This window comes from Bos indicus x Bos taurus, chromosome 2 (assembly GCF_003369695.1).
Source record: "Bos indicus x Bos taurus breed Angus x Brahman F1 hybrid chromosome 2, Bos_hybrid_MaternalHap_v2.0, whole genome shotgun sequence".
Taxonomy (NCBI): domain Eukaryota; kingdom Metazoa; phylum Chordata; class Mammalia; order Artiodactyla; family Bovidae; genus Bos; species Bos indicus x Bos taurus.
Window position 1 is genome coordinate 62,437,243 of NC_040077.1, and position 20,926 is coordinate 62,458,168.

Genomic DNA, 20,926 nt, shown 5'->3' on the forward strand with positions numbered 1-20,926 from the left:
TTTATACCTACTTTTTGCAAATTCATCTCCCTTTTGGTTGTAAATGTGTCTGCAGCTTTGAATGACTAAAAAATCTGGCTGTACACTGGACTCACTAAGCAGGCTTCATGACTTTTCCCCGTTGTTCAGGACTTGTGGTCTGAGTAGTTAATGGGACTGGGAAACTTTGACAGGGTCCTTGTTATATTTCGAACATGATGCAGTTTTCAGTAACCCAGTGTTTAATGTCGTACCCAGTCAGTCTAGTGGGAAGATGCCTTTTTACACAATGTGTAAGTGTGATTTGTTGCATGCTGTGTAGTATTTTACACATGGGTGCTTAAACCCTGACTACCAGTTTCTTCATCATTTGGAGCAGTTGTGATAAGGCTGTTCCACCTCTACAAATTATATAATGGGTTGTTTGGCTAGAGACGGTGTCCTGTTTATGTGGAATGTGTGCTTAGTCACTCAGTTGTGTCCGACTCTTTGCGACCCCACGGAGTGTAGCCCGCCAGGCTCCTCTGTCCATGGGGATTCTCCAGGCAAGAATACTGGAGTGGGTTGCCATGCCCTCCTCCAGGAGATCTTACCAACCCAAGGATTTATAGAGCCCAGGCCTCCCATATTGCAGGCAGATTCTTTACCATCTGAACCACCAGTGGGATGCTGAGAATTTGGTTCTCCATGCAACTAAGAGATGCCGTATATGATCTCTTTTCAAAGGAGAAGAAAAAATGTCCAACAAGATCATACTGATGTTTTATTCTTTGACTCAAGGCTGTTGAAACTTGGGCATTGTCTCAGAGGCATCCTGAATTTCTGTTGTTGAGGACTCAGTGTCAAAAGCAGAGGAGATGAAACCAAACCTTTATTGTATGTGGCACGCCTGGGAAGTGACCCCTAGTTTTAGCAGGTTTACCCCACTTAATAGTCTGAGAATTTTTTGACATAAGCTTGATACAAAGGAATAGATGCTATAGAGCAGAAAGAGGAGAGAAGAAAACGTTGCGTGTAATTTAGGTCAGGTGGTTGTTGGTTGTGGTTAAAGAGAAATGGTCCTGTTAATTGATGAGGGGAGCCACGAAGGTATTTGTATTCCATGACTCATTGCTGTGGGCAAAACCTGGTCCCCCAGTACGGGGCCAGGATGGTGGATTAACGCAAATTGGTGCTGCAGTTGAGGAGCCCTAAAGCCCAACCAGATGTGGGCTATTCATGCTGTTTCCTTAACGAAAGGCTTCGTTAGAAGGAGCTGCACCTGCTTGAGTCAGTGAGCCAAGGGAGTTAATACAGGGGCAGGGGCATGGCTGGGGTCGTTCGGCCTCAGGTCAGAGGTTGGTGGGCTGGCAGACTCCTTTATAAAGAAGACAGCTGGTATTTCCCTGTGGGAACATGAACCAGATACGCTTGAGCCAGTGATCTTTCAAGAGATGCCCCAAAGCTTGATTTCCATGCCACTCTCCTAAAACACCTCTTGGATAACTGAATCACTTTGCTGCACACTGAAACTAGCACAATATTATAAATCAACTATATTTCAATTAACAACCCCCCCCATCTTGGCCCGCAGGCTGCTGGTTTATAATCCTTGGATAAGAACATATAGCTCTAGTTGTGGGTTTCTTAATAAGGAAATGCCTAACTTCCTTTTCTCCTTGTATTTGTCAGGCTTACTAGAAAGCAGCACTCGGCTAAAACCTCATGAAGCCCAGAACTACAGAAAGAAGGCATTGTGGGTCTCCTGGTTCTCCATTATCGTCACACTGGCCCTGGCGGTGGCTGCCTTTAGTGAGTATTCAGAGTCTTGCTGATCGATGTATTTTACGGGTGTTGCCGGTTTTATTCTCTGACTCCTATGGGATGCACTTTTGCTTTTAGTTGACTATTATTGATGAGTAAATATTTTTTCGATGGTTACATAGTCAGATGCTTATAAATTAGTAAAATGGCTTCTCTCCTCTGCAGAGGCAAGAGGTAGTAAAGAAGAAGACTGGGAGTCTAGGCTCTCATCAGTATGCGGGTTTGTGGCAGTCAATTCTGGCTGCCAGCTGAAATAGTGAAAATATTCTCTTGGTGGATGCCTTCAGCCTGGGCTGACATGTGACAAATATATATCCTTGAGACTGGTATTTTGAACCTCATGCTACCAGATGAGTGTAATATTGTAGTACGACCTCTCCTCCCCACCCCCACCCTGAATTATATTTGCCTGAGGTTTAGAATAAAATCATCTGAACATTTTAATGAAACAAAAATGGGAGGATCCCCTTGCAAGTTTTCAGTGGCCTTGGAAACAAAAATATTTATCATAATCGAGAAGAACTAAGAAAACTGAATGCTTTTTGCCTATGGATAATCCAGTTTCCCTGTTAGGAAGCCCATGACATGCATTTTCTCCACTAACATTTGCAGCCTATAGAAATGTGCATGTGCTGTTTATTCTTATTAATGTGCAGTGATTCATAAGCTTAAGCAGTGACATTTAGCTTCAGCTCAACCTTGGTGGAATCCACAGTGTTTTTTTCTTTTTAATGCTAGGAAAAAGAATGTATTATATGCATTTTGTGATTAATTTATGGCCTTAACAGATTTATATTCTAAGTAATGAGTATCATACAAGGTGTCTCATGTAACAACCGCAGAGTAGGAGAAGGAAGGGCTGTGTCTGCTGGAATATACTACCCTGTGTGTTTTTAAAATTCCATTCTGCACAGTTAGAGCTGCTGCTGGAAATTGGTGTTGGCTCCCATGGGGGATATTAGAATTTGACCAAGTGTTCCCTGCAAAACTCAGTGTATATTCCTTTAAGCAATATCTATTTGGAAACACTGTACCACATCTTGGCTTTTTTTTTTTTTGCCACATATTTAGCAGCCAAGGATAATTTCAGGGTAGAAGCATTTACCAATGAGCCAGAAATCTGATCAAGAGGAATTCTGATCCCTGAAAATAGCTACTCCTTCCTTTTTTTATAAAAATGCTGAAACAAGAGTAATAGCCCTATTGACATCCCTGGAGGATAATTTGGTTGCAGTGGCTGGTGGTGGGCTCCAAATCTGACCCTGTAATTTACATATGTAAAGAAAGAGGAATGGCAGGAAGGGAGATGATATACCAACAGAATAATAGTTACTCTGACTGATAGAGCTGTTATGACTTTATAATATGATTATTTGAATGAGGACCTGAATGTGGAGAAATATTGAGCAAGTCTTTCCTTTGGGAGAAGAATCCAAATTAAGCACATTTGATGTGCTTAATCAGAATAAGAAAAAAATTAGGAAATTTTGGGTTTGCATATTATGCTTGTTCAGTTGGGTTATCTTAAAAATTTTGTTCCATTTTTATAATAGGAAAAGACTGTTGCATAATGCATATGGAATTATAATATTGCTTTATGAAAAGGGTTCTGTTTCTCTTTAAAATGATTTTACCCTCTTTTTATAGCAAGTAATTTAACTGTTATAACTTCTTGCCTATAAAATGTTGACCTTGGGGTATACATGGCATCATGATTTTTGTTGCTTTCTGTGGTACATTAATTTGTTCCCAAGTTGCTTTCAACTTGTTCTGGTACAGTTAAACCAAAAAAATGTAAAAGTTAAACTATATATTTTCTCATTTTAACTAGAGTAACTTTAATGTGTGTGCACATGTGTGTGTTTTATATTTTAGACCCTCGAGGTGGTCTGTGGCTGCATTGTTAGGGTTGTTGGTTTTATTTAGTTTCCAAAATCTATTTGTACTATGAAATATTAAAAGCTTTTAAAACATCACTTGCATGTTGATAGACTTTTGCTTAATCCTTTTCACAGTTTTGAAGGGGAAGAAAGTCAATAGAGATTAAGCAATATAAGCTTACTTTTGAAATTGTTTAAATTAGTATTTAAAGGAAAATGGTATGTTTCAGAAAGCATAGTAAATGTATTTTTAAAAAAGACTCAGAAGGAGCCCCCAGTATTCTCTAAGGAGGTGGTTGACAGAGAGATGGGATAAATGGAATAGGCTGGCTTGGTGAACGGCTGTTATATCCAATGAAATGGTCAGGTTGAACCAGTTAACATTTTAAATAGAATTGCTATGGAATGCAGTGCTGTGAGATGGCAGAGAAGTGTGGAGTGTGTGCCGCGTGTGCATCTGTGTGTGGTGTGTGTGTTGCCAGGAGGTGATAGTCATGGTGAAGAGAAGACGGTATTTATTGTCATGTCTTCTTGCTACTACTGGATGGTAAACTCTTTGGGGCAGGATGAACATCCATTTTTACTTGGAAATCAGTACTTGAGATTGTTGAATGAATGAACTGAGAAACAGTTTCTAAAAAGTAATTTTTTTTTTAAGTTGGGGGAAGCAAAAGATTTCTTAGAAATAAATTTCATCTAAAGATTTGTTTAGATACCAGATTTAGGTCTTATTTATTTTATAAACAATTGAAATCTATTTAAGACAACTGGATAATCCTATGGCCATTCTCTTACTAAGGACCTTTCTTGGAGCACTATGGCTGGTTCAGTTAGAAACCCATCTTTATCTCCTCACCTGCCATTTCCTCTTTAATTGTACATGCTGATTTTTAGCTGAGCATCCTCTGGAGAAATGCTGTTGTCTCTTTTGTATTTGGAAATGAGGCTGAGGGATATATGTAAGTTTTGGGGATACCTCTTTTTTCAGGACTGGAAAGATTCATATTTTTACATAGTGTGTACATTTGCAAATAAAGACTAGTATCCTTCACTTCCTACCAGCTTCCAAGTAATCAGGTACGCTTTATTTTCACAAATTAGTAGTTTCTAAAAGACCTAATGATAAAAATAGCTTTGTTTAGTATTACTGAGTGATCGGTGATAAGTCACTTACACATGTAAGTATGGACGACATACAGGATGTCTAACATACAATGGATGATGTACATGGATGTCTGGTATAATCTGAAAAATTAGGTGAGTTTTCAAAGTTTGTGACTTGAAAGTATTTTGAGAGGAATATGTGCTTTGAAAGGGAGATGAACTATTTTTGGGAATCCTTGGTAATGTAGTGATTTTTGGACCTGCTCAAATGCTGATATAAAACCAGATGGTAATACATCTTGAATATTTCAGAAAGAGTTTTAGTTTGGCTTTAAAATTACTTCTGTTTATAATCGGTAGGCAGCATGGAAAATGGCAATCCTGTTATGAACAAACCTTAAAAAATCTGGTTTAATAATGAGGTTAGAAAGAGAACAGAAGTTCTTTTCACAATTCAGGGTTTTGACATCATTGATGTCTTTGTTAGAATGATTTAGGAAAGTGCATTCTGACTCTGAGGTTTGAATGAGTGTGAGTTAATTTTTAGGCACTCAATACATGTTCTGTGGGAAGTGAAGGTATATTTGAAACATTCTCAGGGGAACACCTTTCCTAAGACACACAGTTCCACTTTGAAAAAAAATTCAAACCAATATCTTCTCAGAAAAAGTTCTCTCAAAAATTTTGTGAATCAGTAGATTTAAGAATTGGAAAATTTTCTGAAAGGAGTGATTTTTATACTTGGGGGTTTTAAAATCATGTATCTGATTGTTGTATAAACTCTTAACCCTTAAAATGGTAGAATAAGTGTACTTATTTTTTTATTTTTAGTTTGTGAGTCCAAGAGTTGAGCAGAGAAGGCAATGGCACCCCCACTCCAGTACTCTTGCCTGGACAATCCCATGGACGGAGGAGCCTGGTGGGCTGCAGTCCATGGGGTCTCTAAGATCCAAAATGACTGAGCGACTTCACTTTCACTTTTCACTTTCATGCACTGGAGAAGGAAATGGCAACCCACTCCATTGTTCTTGCCTGGAGAATCCCAGGGACAGGGGAGCCTGGTGGGCTGCCATCTATGGAGTCGCACAGAGTCGGACACGACTGAAGCGACTTAGCAGCAGCAGCATCCAAGAGTTGAGAGATAGATAAAATGAAATTATAGGTTCTTTTATAAACTCAGCAAAATATGTCTGGGAATTTATTATGGTATCTCTCAACTGACACATGTGTGAGGTGGGAAAGGCAAAAGACTCTCCAGTGGCCCTCTGGTACCCTGAGAGAGACATCTAAAGAGTTACAGTGGCCTAAAATGTGTGGCCTGACCTGGCCTTTGCACCCCACCTTGCTCAGACATCCCAACTTCCCAGGACTGGAGCTGGCATCTTTCAGCAAAACTCATCTTCTGGTAGACCTTCATGCGGCTGAATCTTTTGAGGGCCTCACCAGCCATAAGGACTCATTTCCCAGAGTAGTTTTATTCGTTCTTCGGTGTATGCCAGTTTTCCCCTTTGTGTCCCTCCTGCATTAGGTCAGGATGCCTGTGAGACCCTCACTGCTCCTGCGGGTGAGCCTAAGACCCAGCCCCTGCACCATTTCCCTAAAGACTCAGGGGGCTTCCATTCTGCTCCTAGAACTATCCTTCCTGTTGTTCGCTGTTCTTGCTTCTTTTTCTTGATGAAAGAAGTACGTGCACATTATGAAAGTTCATGAGGCCAGAAGTACACAGTGCCAATCTCTTTCCCACCCTCCACTTTCTCTCAGTTTCCACTCACCAATGACAAGTCTGTTGCCAGGGTCTTGTATTTCCTTCTAGACATTCTCTGGGCATGGGAAGCGCAGGTGTGGTCCCCGTGTGTACAATCCCCCATTGCTACTTAGGTTAGATATGGGGTCTTATTCTTGCTGATCTTTCAAGGAGCCCGGCCTCTTCCCAAGCTGCTGTTTCCCCAGGGTAGTGTGGTGGGGAGTTTTCCAGAACAACTTCCCAACCACTGCCGGTCTGGGCTGCTGAGCTGAGCGGGGAGGATGTGGGCAGGAAGTTTGTGAGCCACATCCTGGGTGTGTTTAGGGGGATAACTTGCTCCCCGGGAGTGTGCGGGGTAAATGATAACCAGAGATGCTGATTCTGAGAGGTGGAAACCAGGAGGGAGGAACAGCTGAAATGCGGTTTGGGCACCTCATGTTGACAACACGCCCTGCCTCTGGGTCCTTCCTTCCTGCTTTCGTGTCCTTGTGGGTCGTGGACTCAAAGGTTGATGCCTCATCTCCCCACCCCAAGAATGCCGGCTCACAGATGATGCCGGCTCACCGATGCTTAGTATCTTAGTCCCGCCCCTTTGCTCACCTAGAGGCCCCTTCTGATCTTGCCCCTCCTCCCTGGCTGAACTCGCTTCTCCCATCCCCCCAGTCAAGCTTGCCCACAAATGCTTCTTGCAGTTCCCCAGATGCTGCATCCTGCTCTTGGCCCCCACATCCATGCACCTGCTGTGCCCTTGGCGTCAGAGGCCCCGTGTTCCTGCCCCTATGCTTTGTTTTCTAGCCAAATTTTACTTATCCCTCAAAATTGAGATGAAAGAGCCCCTAGTCCCGGAAGCCTCCTCTGACCCTCCATTTCCTGATGAAATGCGTTTTGTGAATATAGCCAATATTTTATAATAACTATAAATGGAGGAAATATAATTCTTAAAAATTGTGAAACACTATGTTGTATACCTGAAATGTACATAAGTAAGTAAACTATACCTCAGTAAGAAATGATTTGAAAAATGGAAAGAAAAAAAAATGCCCTTGGTTTCCACAGCCTTGTGGGCACCGGGCAGTGTATCAGGAACGTGATACACGATACTTAAATCATTGTGTTGTCACCCTGTGAACAAAGGCAGGGCCCCGTCTTCTCCGGTCTACCTTCTCAGCTCCTAATACAGTTGGCGCTCAGATACTGGTTCAGTTAGTTCAGTTCAGTCTCTCAGTCGTGTCTGACTCTTTGGGACCCCATGGACTGCAGCTTGCCAGGCTTCTCGGTCCATCACCAACTCCCAGAGCTTGCTCAGACTCATGTCCGTGCCATCCAACCATCTCGTCCTCTGTCATCCCCTTCTCCACCTGCCTTCAATCTTTCCCAACATCAGGGTCTTTTCCAGTAATTCAGTTCTTTGCATCAGGTGGCCAAATATTGGAGTTTCAGCTTCAGCATCAGTCCTTCCAGCGGATATACAGGATTAATTTGCTTTAGGATTGACTGGTTTGATCTTCTTGCAGTTGAAGGGACTCTCAAGAGTCTTCTCCAACACCACAGTTCAAAAGCATCAATTCTTTGGCGCTCAGCTTTCTTTATAGTCCAACTCTCACATCCATACATCACTACTGGAAAAACCATAGCTTTGACAATATGGACCTTTGTTGGCAAAGTAATGTCTCTGCTTTTTAATATGCTGTCTAGGTTGGTCATAGTTTTTCTTCCAAGGAGCAAGTGTCTTTTAATTTCATGGATGCAGTCACCATCTGCAGTGATTTTGGAGCCCAAGAAAATAAAGTCTGATACTGTTTCCACTGTTTCCCCATCTATTTGCCATGAAGTGATGGGTCTGGGTGCCATGATCTTCGTTTTTTGAACGTTGAGTTTTAAGCCAGCTTTTTTACTCTCCTCTTTCACTTTTATCAAGAGGCTCTTGAGTTCCTCTTCGCTTTCTGCTATCTTAAGGGTGGTGTTATCTGCTTATCTGAGGTTATTGATATTTCTCCCATCAATCTTAATTCTAGCTTGTGCTTCATCCAGCCTGACGTTTCTCATGATGTCCTCTGCATATAAGTTAAATAAGCAGGGTGACAGCATACAGCCTTGATGTGTTCCTTTCCCAATTTGGAACCAGTCTGTTGTTCCATGTCTGGTTCTAACTGTTGCTTCTGATACTGGTATTTCAGATACTGGTTGGACTGGAGTAGCTTTTAACATCTCCCTGCTGAGGCCACTGTGGCTGCAGCAGGTTGAGGATGTATGTTTGTAGGTGAAAATCTCAGAAAAAGGAACAGCAGATTTTTCAAGTGAATGGAAACAAGCGGGAAAGCCAGTGGGGATGGGGGATGCGGGGCCCTTGTCTCTCCCTCCCCCCAAACCCCTCCCTCCCCTCTCCCTCTGCCCATCTTGGGCCGACAGATCCAGGGTTCTATTGACCCCGACTCACTCATGGCTGTTAGGAGAGTGCATCTTCCCAGTCCCCAGGCTTACAACGAGCTGTTGTTTCCAGCCCACAGTGGAGGAGGGGTCCTCGCAGCTGCCTGCTTGTTCTGCTTCCCTTCTCCCTGCATTCTGCACACAGCCTTTAATTAAAATGTGGCCAGGGTGTATTAGCACAGAGGTGTCGTTGTCACACAGCCCCGGCGCTGACTCAGGGAATCTGGGCAGTGAGCCCTCTGGACTCATCTTATTAGGCTGGGTGGGTCCTTGCCCCCTCCTTGCTTGTGTCTGGGCTCTGCTAACATGCCTTCCAGAGTCCTGTGGGAAACTCCTGAGGGCTTTTCCTGTTGCCTCTCAGGCTCTTTCCAGGCACAGTTGTTAGCTGGTGGGACAAGAATAGGTTTTCTGGTCTGCTTGTGCTTAGGGACTGTGATCTGGTCCTCTGGGGATTTCCCCTTGAAGGTGAAGTTTCTGGCAGGGTCCTCCTTGACAAGAGGTTATTTCCTGGTGCCCTGTCGTGAGGGCTGAAGATGAGGTTGAAGGAAACGGAGAGGACAGTCCTTTTCCCGGTAAAGGAAGCTGTTTCTCACTTTCTACTGTTTCCTCCTGCGCGTCTTTCCAGGGTGTGGCTGTGTCCATCCAGTCCTTAGCAAGTGCCTGTTGCCTGTCTGGTGTTCTGGGTACCACAGAGGACACTAGGACCTGGGACAGCCTCTTATTCCCTTGAAAAGCTTGGGTCTAATGGGGAGGGGAGTCTGTGGACGTCGGAGCAAATGATAGTGGGGTAGGGCAGATAACCTGTTAGACACATAGGATGCTCAAGAAAAGATATCATTGGTCTGTTAGAGAAAGGACAGTCTGCAGCCTCCCCAAGAATGAATTAAAGGAAAATCAGAGCTATTAATGTAGAAACTAAGGCCATCCCGAGGCCGGAGTGCAGGAAGACTTAGGAGGGGCTTTGGAAACAGATTTTGGAATAAAGTAAATGCACTAGAGGATTTTACCTTCAGTGAAGAGATGGACCAGAATAAACCAACCCATCAACCCAGGAAGACCACTCAACTCTGTGTGTGGGGAGGCTTCTACTAGAATTTATAACCATGGGGAATGACCTTGTGCTTGTTTGTTTTTGGAATTTTCATAGGTTGCTTTCCTAAGAAATAGACTCTGACTCTGAGATTCACTGCAGGAGGTTTATTAGGAATGGGGGCTGGGAGAGGCTCTCAGGAGTAATTTCTTCTTTTTTTTTTATACACTTATTTTTTTTTAATTTAATATATTGTTATACAGTAGATATAGCAGCTGATAAAAATTATACACAGGTAAGATGGATGCATAATACACAATAATAGATATCAACTAAATATTTTATAAGACAATTTAAATGCTCAATAACTGATTATTAAAATGCCTGTTGGAGTTTACAAAAAGCAGCTTCTAGAAAATTATATTTATAGCATAGCATTCAAACACTTTTATTTTTTTATTTTTTAAATTTTATTTTATTTTTAAACTTTACAATATTGTATTAGTTTTGCCAAGCATAAAAATGAATCCACCACAGGTATACCCGTGCTCCCCATCCTGAACCCTCCTCCCTCTCCATACCCTCCCTCTGGGTCGTCCCAGTGCACCAGCCCCAAGCATCCAGTATCATGCATCGAACCTGGACTGGCGACTCGTTTCATACATGATATTATACATGTTTCAATGCCATTCTCCCAAATCTCCCCACCCTCTCCCTCTCCCTCTCCCACAGAGTCCATAAGACTGGTCTATACATCAGTGTCTCTTTTGCTGTCTCGTACACAGGGTTATTGTTACCATCTTTCTAAATTCCACATATATGTGTTAGTATACTGTATTGGTGTGTTTCTTTCTGGCTTACTTCACTCTGTATAATAGGTTCCAGTTTCATCCACCTCATTAGAACTGATTCAAATGTATAATTTCTGAAAAGAAGCAAGGGAAGCAGGATTGGGCAGGGGGAGAAGTTGAACGACAGTGCTGTTACCTCAGAGACTTGTCCCATAGGGACTTGGAGCCAGGATGGCCATTCAGAATTGTCTTATTGAAGCAAGGTTGCCAGACCCGTCATTGGTATGGGCTGCCCCATGGAGAAGTGTGACCTTGGGAGAGGCAGCTTCCTTCAGTAGAGGGCGGATATAGGAGAGGGATGAGCTGTGAGCCATTGGCAGCCCTCATTCCTGGCAGCTGAAGGAATGAATGGGGAGTTCCTGAGGGAGAATCCAGGGGGTACACCATGGCGTCCTATATAGGTACTCATCCTGCCCGGGTATCCTAGGAACCCTCAAGCTGAGATACTGACATGGATATGGTTCTATGTTGCAAATACCCCTGGAATGCCTGAAAGAAGCAAGTGTAGAACCTCCACTAAGTCCCAGTAGCCTCATATGGATGACACGCCACCAATGCTGAGCTCATAATCCAACATTAGGAAGCTCCTGAGAAAGGATCTTAACTAGATGACTAAGTCATATAGCAGCATGATTAGAACTCGATGAGAAGAGGCTCTGATAGAATCTGTAAATGCATATATTTAATGAATAGACAATAAAAAAAGGAATCAAACACGTGAAGGGCACTGAAAAGAGCAACTGGGAAACAAACAAATATATATTTTTGCTGCTTTTATGGAAGCCATAACATGAACGTAGTTTTGTTTTTTGCTGCACCGCACAGCATGAAGAATCTTAAGTCCTTGACCAGGGATCGAACCTGTGCCCCCTGCATTGAGAGCACAGAGTCGTAACCATTGGACCACCAAAGGAAGTCCCATGTGGGTGTGGTCTTTAAAGTTAAGAACTGTAGCAGCAATCCACCACCCCCCGCCCTGCCCCTGCAACTCTCTCTCCTCTCTGTTTCCTCCTCATCTCCATGCTGGCAATCACTTTGCCTCTCTAGCTGATTCTTGCATTTTCTTATACCTTTAAAAATAACAGGCTTCTAATGCTAGTTCTTGAATTTTTGTTGTTAAGGTGTTACTTGTTGACTTCCCAGCAGGGAAGAAGATAATTTACTCTCTACTCTCCTCCTGGCCCCACACAGACATGCTGACTTTGAATTCCCATCCTTGCATAATAGTTATGGTTTGCATTATTATGACTACATAAATCTTGCTCACTGAGCTATATGGCAAAGAATGATTACCTCTTTCCTGCACCATTTTTTATTTTCTCTGGTTTTAGTATTTAATATGTAAGTTCTGTTTGTTCCTATGTTTACTTTTCTCTGCATCTCTTTATTTTTTAAAAATTATTTATTTATCTCGTTGCTGCTCTTGGGCTTTCTCTAGTTGTGGCAAGAGGGGCGACTCTAGTTGTCACGGGCTTCTCACTGCAGTGGCTTCTCTTGTTGCAGAGAACGGGCTCTAGGACATGCGGGTTTCAGTAGCTGCAGCACACGGGCTTAATTGCCCCACGGCATGTGGAATCTTCCCCAACCAGGGACTGAACCCGTGTCCCCTGCACTGGCAGGCAGATTCTCAACCACAGGACCACCAGGGAAGTCCTTCTGCATCTCTTTCTTATTAAATTCTAATTCAGCATTTTTATTTCAACCTCAGCTTCTTTGTAATATTTTCAGATGTGTCAATAATTCTGTCAGCGTTTTCTTTAAGAAATCTCTTTCAGGGCTGTTTGACATTTGTTAATCTGTTTGGTTGCTCTTTCTATTTGATGGGCATCCTAACATCCTGCATCCTAGCATCACCCTTCACCACGGATTTGGGCATTCCCTGTATTTCTTCTCTGTTGAGTCCCCTGTTTCCTGGATGCCATGTTTTTCTCTTCTTTGGTTGACATGCTTATCTTCTCTTAGCTCCCCTAGGAAGGAGCACATGGGAACGGAAGCTTTTCAAGCCTAAAATGTCATTAATATATCCTGACACTTGACTGATGGCTAAATAGAAAATTCTCAGTACAAATAATGTTCCTTAAGAGTTTTGAAGCTCTTATTTCTAGGGTTACTATTTAAGTCCGAAACCTTTCTAAATCATAATCCTATGTATGAGACTTGCTGTGGTAGGGTCTTTTTCATGAATGTATGCCCCTGCTTTCTATTTTTTTTTCCATTCATCTTTTTCTGTCTCTTTGCTCTACATTCTGGGAAATTTCCTCCACTTTATACTCCTGTGTTTCTATTGAGCTTTTCATTCTTACTGTCAAGTTTATTTTTAATTGCCTGAGTGTGCCTTTTAAAAAATCATCCAACTCTTGTGTTACTGATCTTTTTCATAGACCTTTTCTTATCTCTTTGGGAAAATATTAATGACATGAAAAAAGATCTTTTTCTGGTTCTTGTATTGTCTTTCTCTGAGGTGCTATTTTCCCCATTTTCCTTGGGTTTATTGTTTTTGTGAGGAGTCCTGTGATTGGTGATCCTTGATAGGTCTGCTCATATTAAGAGTGGGTGTTAAAAAAGAGTAGATGTGTACCCTATGTTCATAGCAGCACTATTTATGATAGCCATCCCTCCCAAAAAACCCCAAAAATACAATAGTCAAGACATGGAAACAACCTAAATGTCTATCAATAATGAACGGATCCATGGAATACTACTCAGCCATGACAAAGAATGAAATAATGCCACTGGCAGCAACATGGTGGACCTAGAGATTATCATTCTAAGTGAAGTCAGGCAAATGCCATGTGCTATCACGTATATGTGGAATCTAAACTATGACACAAATTAACTTACATATGAGACAGACTCACAAACATAGGGAACAGACTTGTGGTGGCCAATGGGAGGGGCGTGGGGGAGGATGGATTGGGAGTTGGGGACTAGCAGGTTGAAACTATTATACCAAGAATGGATAAACAACAAGGTCCTACTCTAAGGCACAGGGAACTAATTGCAGTATCCTGTGATAAACCATAATGAAAAAATAAAAAGGCAAAAATAGTGGATGTTTAAAAGCTGACTGGAGTTGTGAATATGTGGGTGGGTGGACTTTGTGGTGGAATGTTTTGTTGGGTGGATCCCAGTTTAATTAATGTTTCCTGGTCCTTCCTTCTGGGCTTCCCAGGTTGCCCAGAGAAGGGCTTTCTAATGTGGGGGGTAGACGGCTGCTGCTTGAACTGTGTGTATTGAGTTGAGGTGGAAGATTGAGATCTCATCATTCTATTTGGGATTCTTCATTTGGTCTGCTGGGTAAGAGTTCAGTTTGGTTTTCCCACCTTTAGCTGAGTCTGTGAGTGAGTGAGTGAGTGAAGTCGCTCAGTCGTGTCCGACTCTTTGTGACCCCGTGGACTGTAGCCTACCAGGCATCTCCGTCCGTGGGATTCTCCAGACAATAATACTGGAGTGGGTTATCATTTCCTCCTCCAGGGGATCTTCCCAACCCAGGGATCGAACCTGGATCTCCTGCATTGGAGGCAGACGCTTTAACCTCTGAGACACAGGGAAGCTGAGTCTGGTGTTCCTCAAATAAGAAACTGTTGTACCTTCTTCAGAGAATAGATCTCTAATGTCTGACAGGAGTTGGGGAGGGAACCTGGAAAGGACTTTTAAAATAGACTTTGAACCAGTCATTCTGTTTTCAGTCTTCTCTTTGTTACACTGTGCTACCAATTCTTTTTTTTCTTCAGTGCCCTGAATGTAAATTGACCTGCCTTTTTGCTTTCACACTGCTGTCTTAGGAGTGTGCTTTCTGGAGTCTGTTAAATCAATTACTAGTTGCCCATATGTTTTATGGCATCTAAAAATTGTTTTTTTTTCTTCTTCCATTTTCTTTTTCTAATGGGTTTGTCTTTTTTTTTTTTTAATCTTTCTACTCTTAGTTTAGAATTTTTTAGGGGAAGCAAAGGGGCTTCCCTAGTGGCTCAGATGGTAAAGAATCTGCCTTTAGTGCAGGAGACCCAGGTTCAATCCTTGGGTTGGAAGATCCGCTGGAGAAGGAAATGGCAGCCCATTCCAGTACCCTTGCCTGGAAAAATGCCATGGACGGAGGAGCCTGGTGGGCTACATACAGTCCATGGGGTTGCAAGGAGTTGGACACGACTGAGTGACTTCAGGACAAACAAAAGTAACCGTGAGGAACCATCCTGCCATATTTCCCTGGAAGTGTCACACACAGCAGTTTATAGTGAAAACATATGAAGTGAATTAGAAACCAATGAGAAATAGTGAACCAAAATATAGTCTGAGAAACTTACCCAGAATTTGGCCCAGAGTGATACTTCTCTTTCATGTTTTCTAAGAGACATGAAATTAGGAAAATTTCTAATATAAATGAATAAGAATTCTAAAAGTAGGAAAAAGAGGAAATAGAGAATAGTCTTTGTTTTTAGAGGTGTCTGAGACTGTTTTGGAATTGGTGGAAATTTAAAAATTGATGTCTTTGAACTATATCATGCTGACCATTGTGTGAGTGACTTGATGTCAGAGATTTTAAAATAAGAAAGAAAAGTACACTAAGAACATGTCTCTTTCATTTAAAAAAGTGCTGGTCACAACCTATCAAATTGATTTTATGTGCCACCAATGGGTGGTAACTTTTGGTTTTAAGAACACTGACCCAGTGGGTCAATATAGAACCATGCGTCCAACAAGTCTGTTTAACGTTATGGAACATTTATAGATGTGACCACTTCCATGGTTATGAAAGAAGCCTCATTCGGTTACTAAGAATTTGTATTTTACAGTGTTCTCTATTCACAATGCAATGAACATTTGAAATAGCATGTAGCTAAAATGCTTCTATATGTCACAACATATGTGGGAAATTAACACCTTTCTGAGTATCACAAGGGGGAGAGGTGCTAAATATTTAAAAATATTTAGAACTTAACATGAGATAAAAATTGATGAGCAAAACTATGTAAAACAAGAGACTAAGAAACAGCAAAGCAGTAAATCCAAAATAAGTGAAAGGAAGAAAACAGTACATTTAAGAGTTCAAATTAATGAAAGAGAAAAAGATTAAATAGAATCAATAATACTAAAAGCTGTTTAAGACTAATAAAATTAGGTTCAGCTCTAGTCAAACTGATCATAACAGAAAAGGAATGAATGAAAAGTAATTGCAAGTTAAATGAGGAGTAATAATTAGGAATAAAGAAAAACGTAATCAGACTATTTACAGTTTTATGCCCATAAATTTGAAAGCTTAGGTAAAATGCATAGTTTTCTAGACTCGTAATCTGTTATGATTGACTCAAGGAAAAAAGTGACCAAAATGGCAACCCACTCCAGTGTTCTTGCCTGGAAAGTCCCGTGGATGGAGGAGCCTGGTTACAGTCTACAGACTATGGTCCATGGGGTTGCAAAGAGTCGGACACGACTGGGCAACTTCACTTTCATGCTTGATTTAAGTTAAAGAAGTTAATCTAAGCCATTGGTTCTCATCCAGGTATGATTTTACACCTAACTCTGTGCCCCCTCCTTTCCCAGAGGACATTTGGCAATGTCAGGAGACATGTTCCGTTGTCACAAATGGGGCTAGGAATGCTGCTGTCATCTGGTTGGCAGAGGCCAGGGATGCTGCCTAAACATCCCACAATGCATGGGGCAGTCCCCCACAAAACAAAGAATTACCTGGCTCAAAATGTCAATAGTGCAAGGTTGAGAAACTCTGATATAGGCCAACATGGTTTTATAGGTGGTTTTATGAATATATAAGGATTAGATAATCCCATTCGCATGTATTCTGTTTCACTGAAAAAGAAGGAAAACTTCCCATATAATTTTTTAAAATTTATTATTAATTAATTAATTTTGACCAGGCCATGTGTCATGTGGGGTCTGTCTAACCAGGGATGGTACCTGTGCCCTCTGCACTGGAGTCTTAACCAAGGGACTGCCAGTGAAGTCCTCAATGTTATTTTGAGAGTAGTACTACCTTGATACCAAAAACCAAAGACCTTAGAGAAGAATTTATAGATAAGCAAGCTGAATCTGTGTTTATATAACAAAACAGTAAATAACCATCTTTATCACATTGTGTTAATTTTGGAATGCAAGGATGGTGTAGTCAGAATAGTTATTATGTAATTTACCATGTTTGTAAATTAAGAGGAAAAGTCGTAGTATCTTTCAGTAGATATACAAAAAGCATTTGATAGAATTCAAGGCAAAATAAAACTTTTAGCCAAGAAGGGAATTACCCTGATAAAGACTATCTAACTTAAAATGTTAACAATTGTAAGTGGTAAGCATTAGAAACAATCCTGTAAAATCTAGAATGAAGATAAGGATGCTGCTGCTATCACTTTTCTCCAACATTATTTTTGATGTTCCAGCCAGTGCAGTAAGGCAAGGAAAAGAAATAAAAGTACATGCATAGACTGGAGATAGGGAAAATAAGAAACCAGCTTTGCTCATGGATAGTATAGTCTACTCTACATAGAAAAGAAAAGAGTTGCAGACACTATTAAAAGAAATGAGAAATTTCAGCAAGGTTGGTGTGGATGAATAGAAGTTTAACATACAGAAATCAAGTGTGTTCCTGTACAATAGCAACACAGAAGTTGTTCAGTTGCTCAGTCATGTCCAACTCTTTGCGAACCCATGGACTGTAACACACCAGGCTTCCCTGTCCATCACCAACTCCTGGAGCTTGCTCAAACTCATGTCCATTGAGTCGATGATGCCATCCAACCATCTCATCCTCTGTCATCCTCTTCTGCCTTCAATCTTTCCCAGCATCAGGGTCTTTTCCAATGAATTGGCTCTTTGCATCATGTGGCCAAAATATTGGAGCTTCAGCATCAGTCCTTCCAATGAATATTCAGGATTGATTTCCTTTAGGATTGACTGGTTTGATCTTCTTGCAGTCCAAGGGACTCTCAAGAGTCTTCTCCAACACCACATTTCAAAGGCATCAATTCTTCAGTGCTCAGTCTTTTTTATCATCCAGCTCTCACATCCCTACGTAACTACTGGAAAAACCATAGCTTTGACTGTGTGGACCTTTGAGGCAAAGTAATGTCTCTGCTTTTTAATATGCTGTGTTCAGTTCAGTTGCTCAGTTGTGTCCGACTCTTTGCAACCCCATGGACTGCAGCATGCCAGGCGCAGATGGCATCACCCTTATGGTAGAAAGTGAAGAAGAACTAAAGAGCCTCTTGATGAAAGTGAAAGAGGAGAGTGAAAAAGTTGGTTTAAAGCTCAACATTCAAAAAGCTAAGTTCATGGCATCCAGTCCCATCAGTTCAGTTCAGTTCAGTCGTTCAGTCGTGTCCGACTCCTTGTGACCCCATGAACTGCAGCACGCCAGGCCTCCCTGTCCATCACCAACTCCCAGAGTTCACCCAAACTCATGTGTATCGAGTCAGTGATGCCATCTAACCATCTCATCCTCTGTCATCCCCTTCTCCTCCTGCCTTCAATCTTTCCCAATATCAGGGTCTTTCAAATGAGTCAGCTCTTCTCATCAGGTTGCCAAAATATTGGAGTTTCAGCTTCAACATCAGTCTTTCCAATGAACACCCAGGACTGATTTCCTTTAGGATGGACTGGTTGGATCTCCATGCACTTCATGGGAAATAGATGGGGAAACAATGGAAACAGTGACAGACTTTATTTTTGGGGGCTCCAAAATCACTGCGGATGGTGATTGCAGCTATGAAATTAAAAGATGCTTGCTCCTTGGAAGAAAAGCTATGACCAATCTAAACAGAATATTAAAAAGCAGAGACATTACTTTGCCAACAAAGGCCCGTCTTTTTAAAGTTATGGTTTTTCTAGTAGTCATGTAGGGTTGTGAGGGTTAGACTATAAAGAAAGGTGAGCACTGAAGAACTGATGCTTTTGAACTGTGGTGTTGGAGAAGACTCTTGAGAGTCCCTTGGACTGCAGGAGATCCAGCCAGTCGATATGCTGTGCAGGTTTGTCATTGCTTTTCTTCCAAGGAGCAAGCATCTTTTAATTTCATGGCTGCATCACCATCCATAGTGATTTTGGAGCCCAGGAAAATAAAACATGTCACTGTTTCCATTGTTTCCCCATCTATTTGCCATGAAGTGATGGGACTGGATGCCATCGTCTTCGTTTTTTGAATGTTGTGTTTTAAGCCAGCTTTTTCACTCTCTTCTTTCACTTTCGTCAAGAAGCTCTTTAATTCCTCTTCGCTTTCTGCCCAGGAGTAGGATTTTTAATTTTCATTACAATACCATGTCTTATACTAACAAACCGAAAGGAATAAATCTAATATACATATAGTTTCTTAAGTTATAAAATATTAAAGTGCATTAAATAAAATCTGAATAAAGAAACTCTGTTTTCGTGATTGGGAAGACGATAAAGATATCAATTTTCCTTGTATTAACCTGAATACATGCAATTTTGCTAAGAATTCCAATAATTTTTTTCTAGTAAAGCTGTAAAACTTACGTGGGGGAATAAAGGGCTAAGTATAGTTAAAGTGATTTTTGAAGAACAAGGTACATGGACTTGTCAAAACTTTAAACAATAGAGCAGTTGAGGACTTCTCTGGTGGTCTACTGGTTAAGACTCAGTGCTTCCACTTCAGGAGACGAGGGTTCAATCCTTGGTCAGGGAACTAAAGATCCTGCATACTGATCCACGCTGCGTGGCGTGGCCAAAAAATAACAATGACAAAAAAACTAGAGCAGTTGAGATTATGATATTTTTAGGGACAAATAGACCAAGGAAGTAAAGTAGGCAGTTCAGAATTAGTACCACACATATGGAAATTTGATATGTGAGAGAGGTAGCATCGCAGGTTGGGGAGGGAAGTAACAGTACTGAAACAATTGGCTATCTGTGCAGAAAAAATGAACATAAATTTCTACCTCCCACCACAGACAAATATAAATTCCAAGTGAGTTAAGACATTAACCTGAAAAGCAGGAATCTAAAACTTTTAAATGGAAGTATGAGAATATGCATATGACCTGGCAGTAAAGAAAGTTTTAAAATTTAAGACACAGCACAAACATCAGTTAATTTAACTACAACAATACAAAATGAATAAATTTAACATTAGTAAAATAAACATTCATAAATTTGTCTATAAGCAGACTGATATCTTTGTGCATAACAAAGAACTATATAAAATGAAAGATGAGCCTACAACTGGGAGAGGATATTTACAAAGCATGCAACTTTTATATGTGTTCAAGGAGATGCACAGACTGTTCACAGCACTTTTGTTTGTAATGGCAAAACCTCAGAGGGAGAGGTCCATTAACAGGAGAACTGATAAACTCTGTGTCTTAATTCTGTGACTCTCTCTATATAACATCACTTTTCAGCTTTGTGAGATCCAGGGTACCCTTTTTATAACTTAAAATTGTTTATCTATTTATTTTTGGCTGGGCTGGGTCTTCAGTGCTGTGCAGGAACGTTCTCTAGTTGTGGAGAGCAGGGGCTATTGTCTAGTGGTACATAGGCTTCTCATTGCAGTGGCTTCTCTTGTTGCGGAGCATAGGCTGTAGGGCATGGGGGCTACAGTAGTTGTGGCTCATGAGCTTAGTTGCCCCAAGCCATGTGGGATCTTCCCAAACCAGGGATTGAACCCATGTTCCCTGCATTGGCAGGTGGATTCTTAACCACTGGACTTCCAAGGAAGTCCTATAACTTATATGTTATCATACCCATTCTATTATCTTAAACTCCCATCTATGCATACAATTTATAAAAATAACATTATATCCTAAAAGCAAAGTAATGGAAAAATAAAAGCAAGATAATTTTGAAGAAAATAGTGTATGTGTGACTGTATAAATGCTTGGTATGATGATATTTTTAGATACAGTTAAGCAGTTGTTTACACTTGTGTATAAGGAGGAAATTGGGATCTGAGAAGATTTCATTGTTTACATTTTATACATGTCTCCAAAATGTAGGGCATTTTGAAAGAAGGACTGAAGAGGTTGGTGATGTTGATGTGCACATGTGGAGTCATGACAAATGTGACACCTAGGAGGACAGACTGATACAAGTGTTCTGTGTTGTGCCTTGAAAACCTGGAATGGAGTTGCTATTAGTGACCTAATAT

At 41.2% G+C, this 20,926-nt stretch overlaps 1 protein-coding gene across 1 annotated transcript in view; it reads left to right on the forward strand.

Moving 5' to 3' along the window:
- The window catches only part of TMEM163 (transmembrane protein 163), a 269,056-nt gene that overhangs the window by 4,369 nt on the left and 243,761 nt on the right, over positions 1-20,926 (forward strand). The window contains exon 2 of the mRNA XM_027562048.1: positions 1,651-1,770. Coding sequence (XP_027417849.1) covers positions 1,651-1,770 — 120 coding nt within the window. The remainder of the gene's footprint in view (positions 1-1,650; positions 1,771-20,926) is intronic.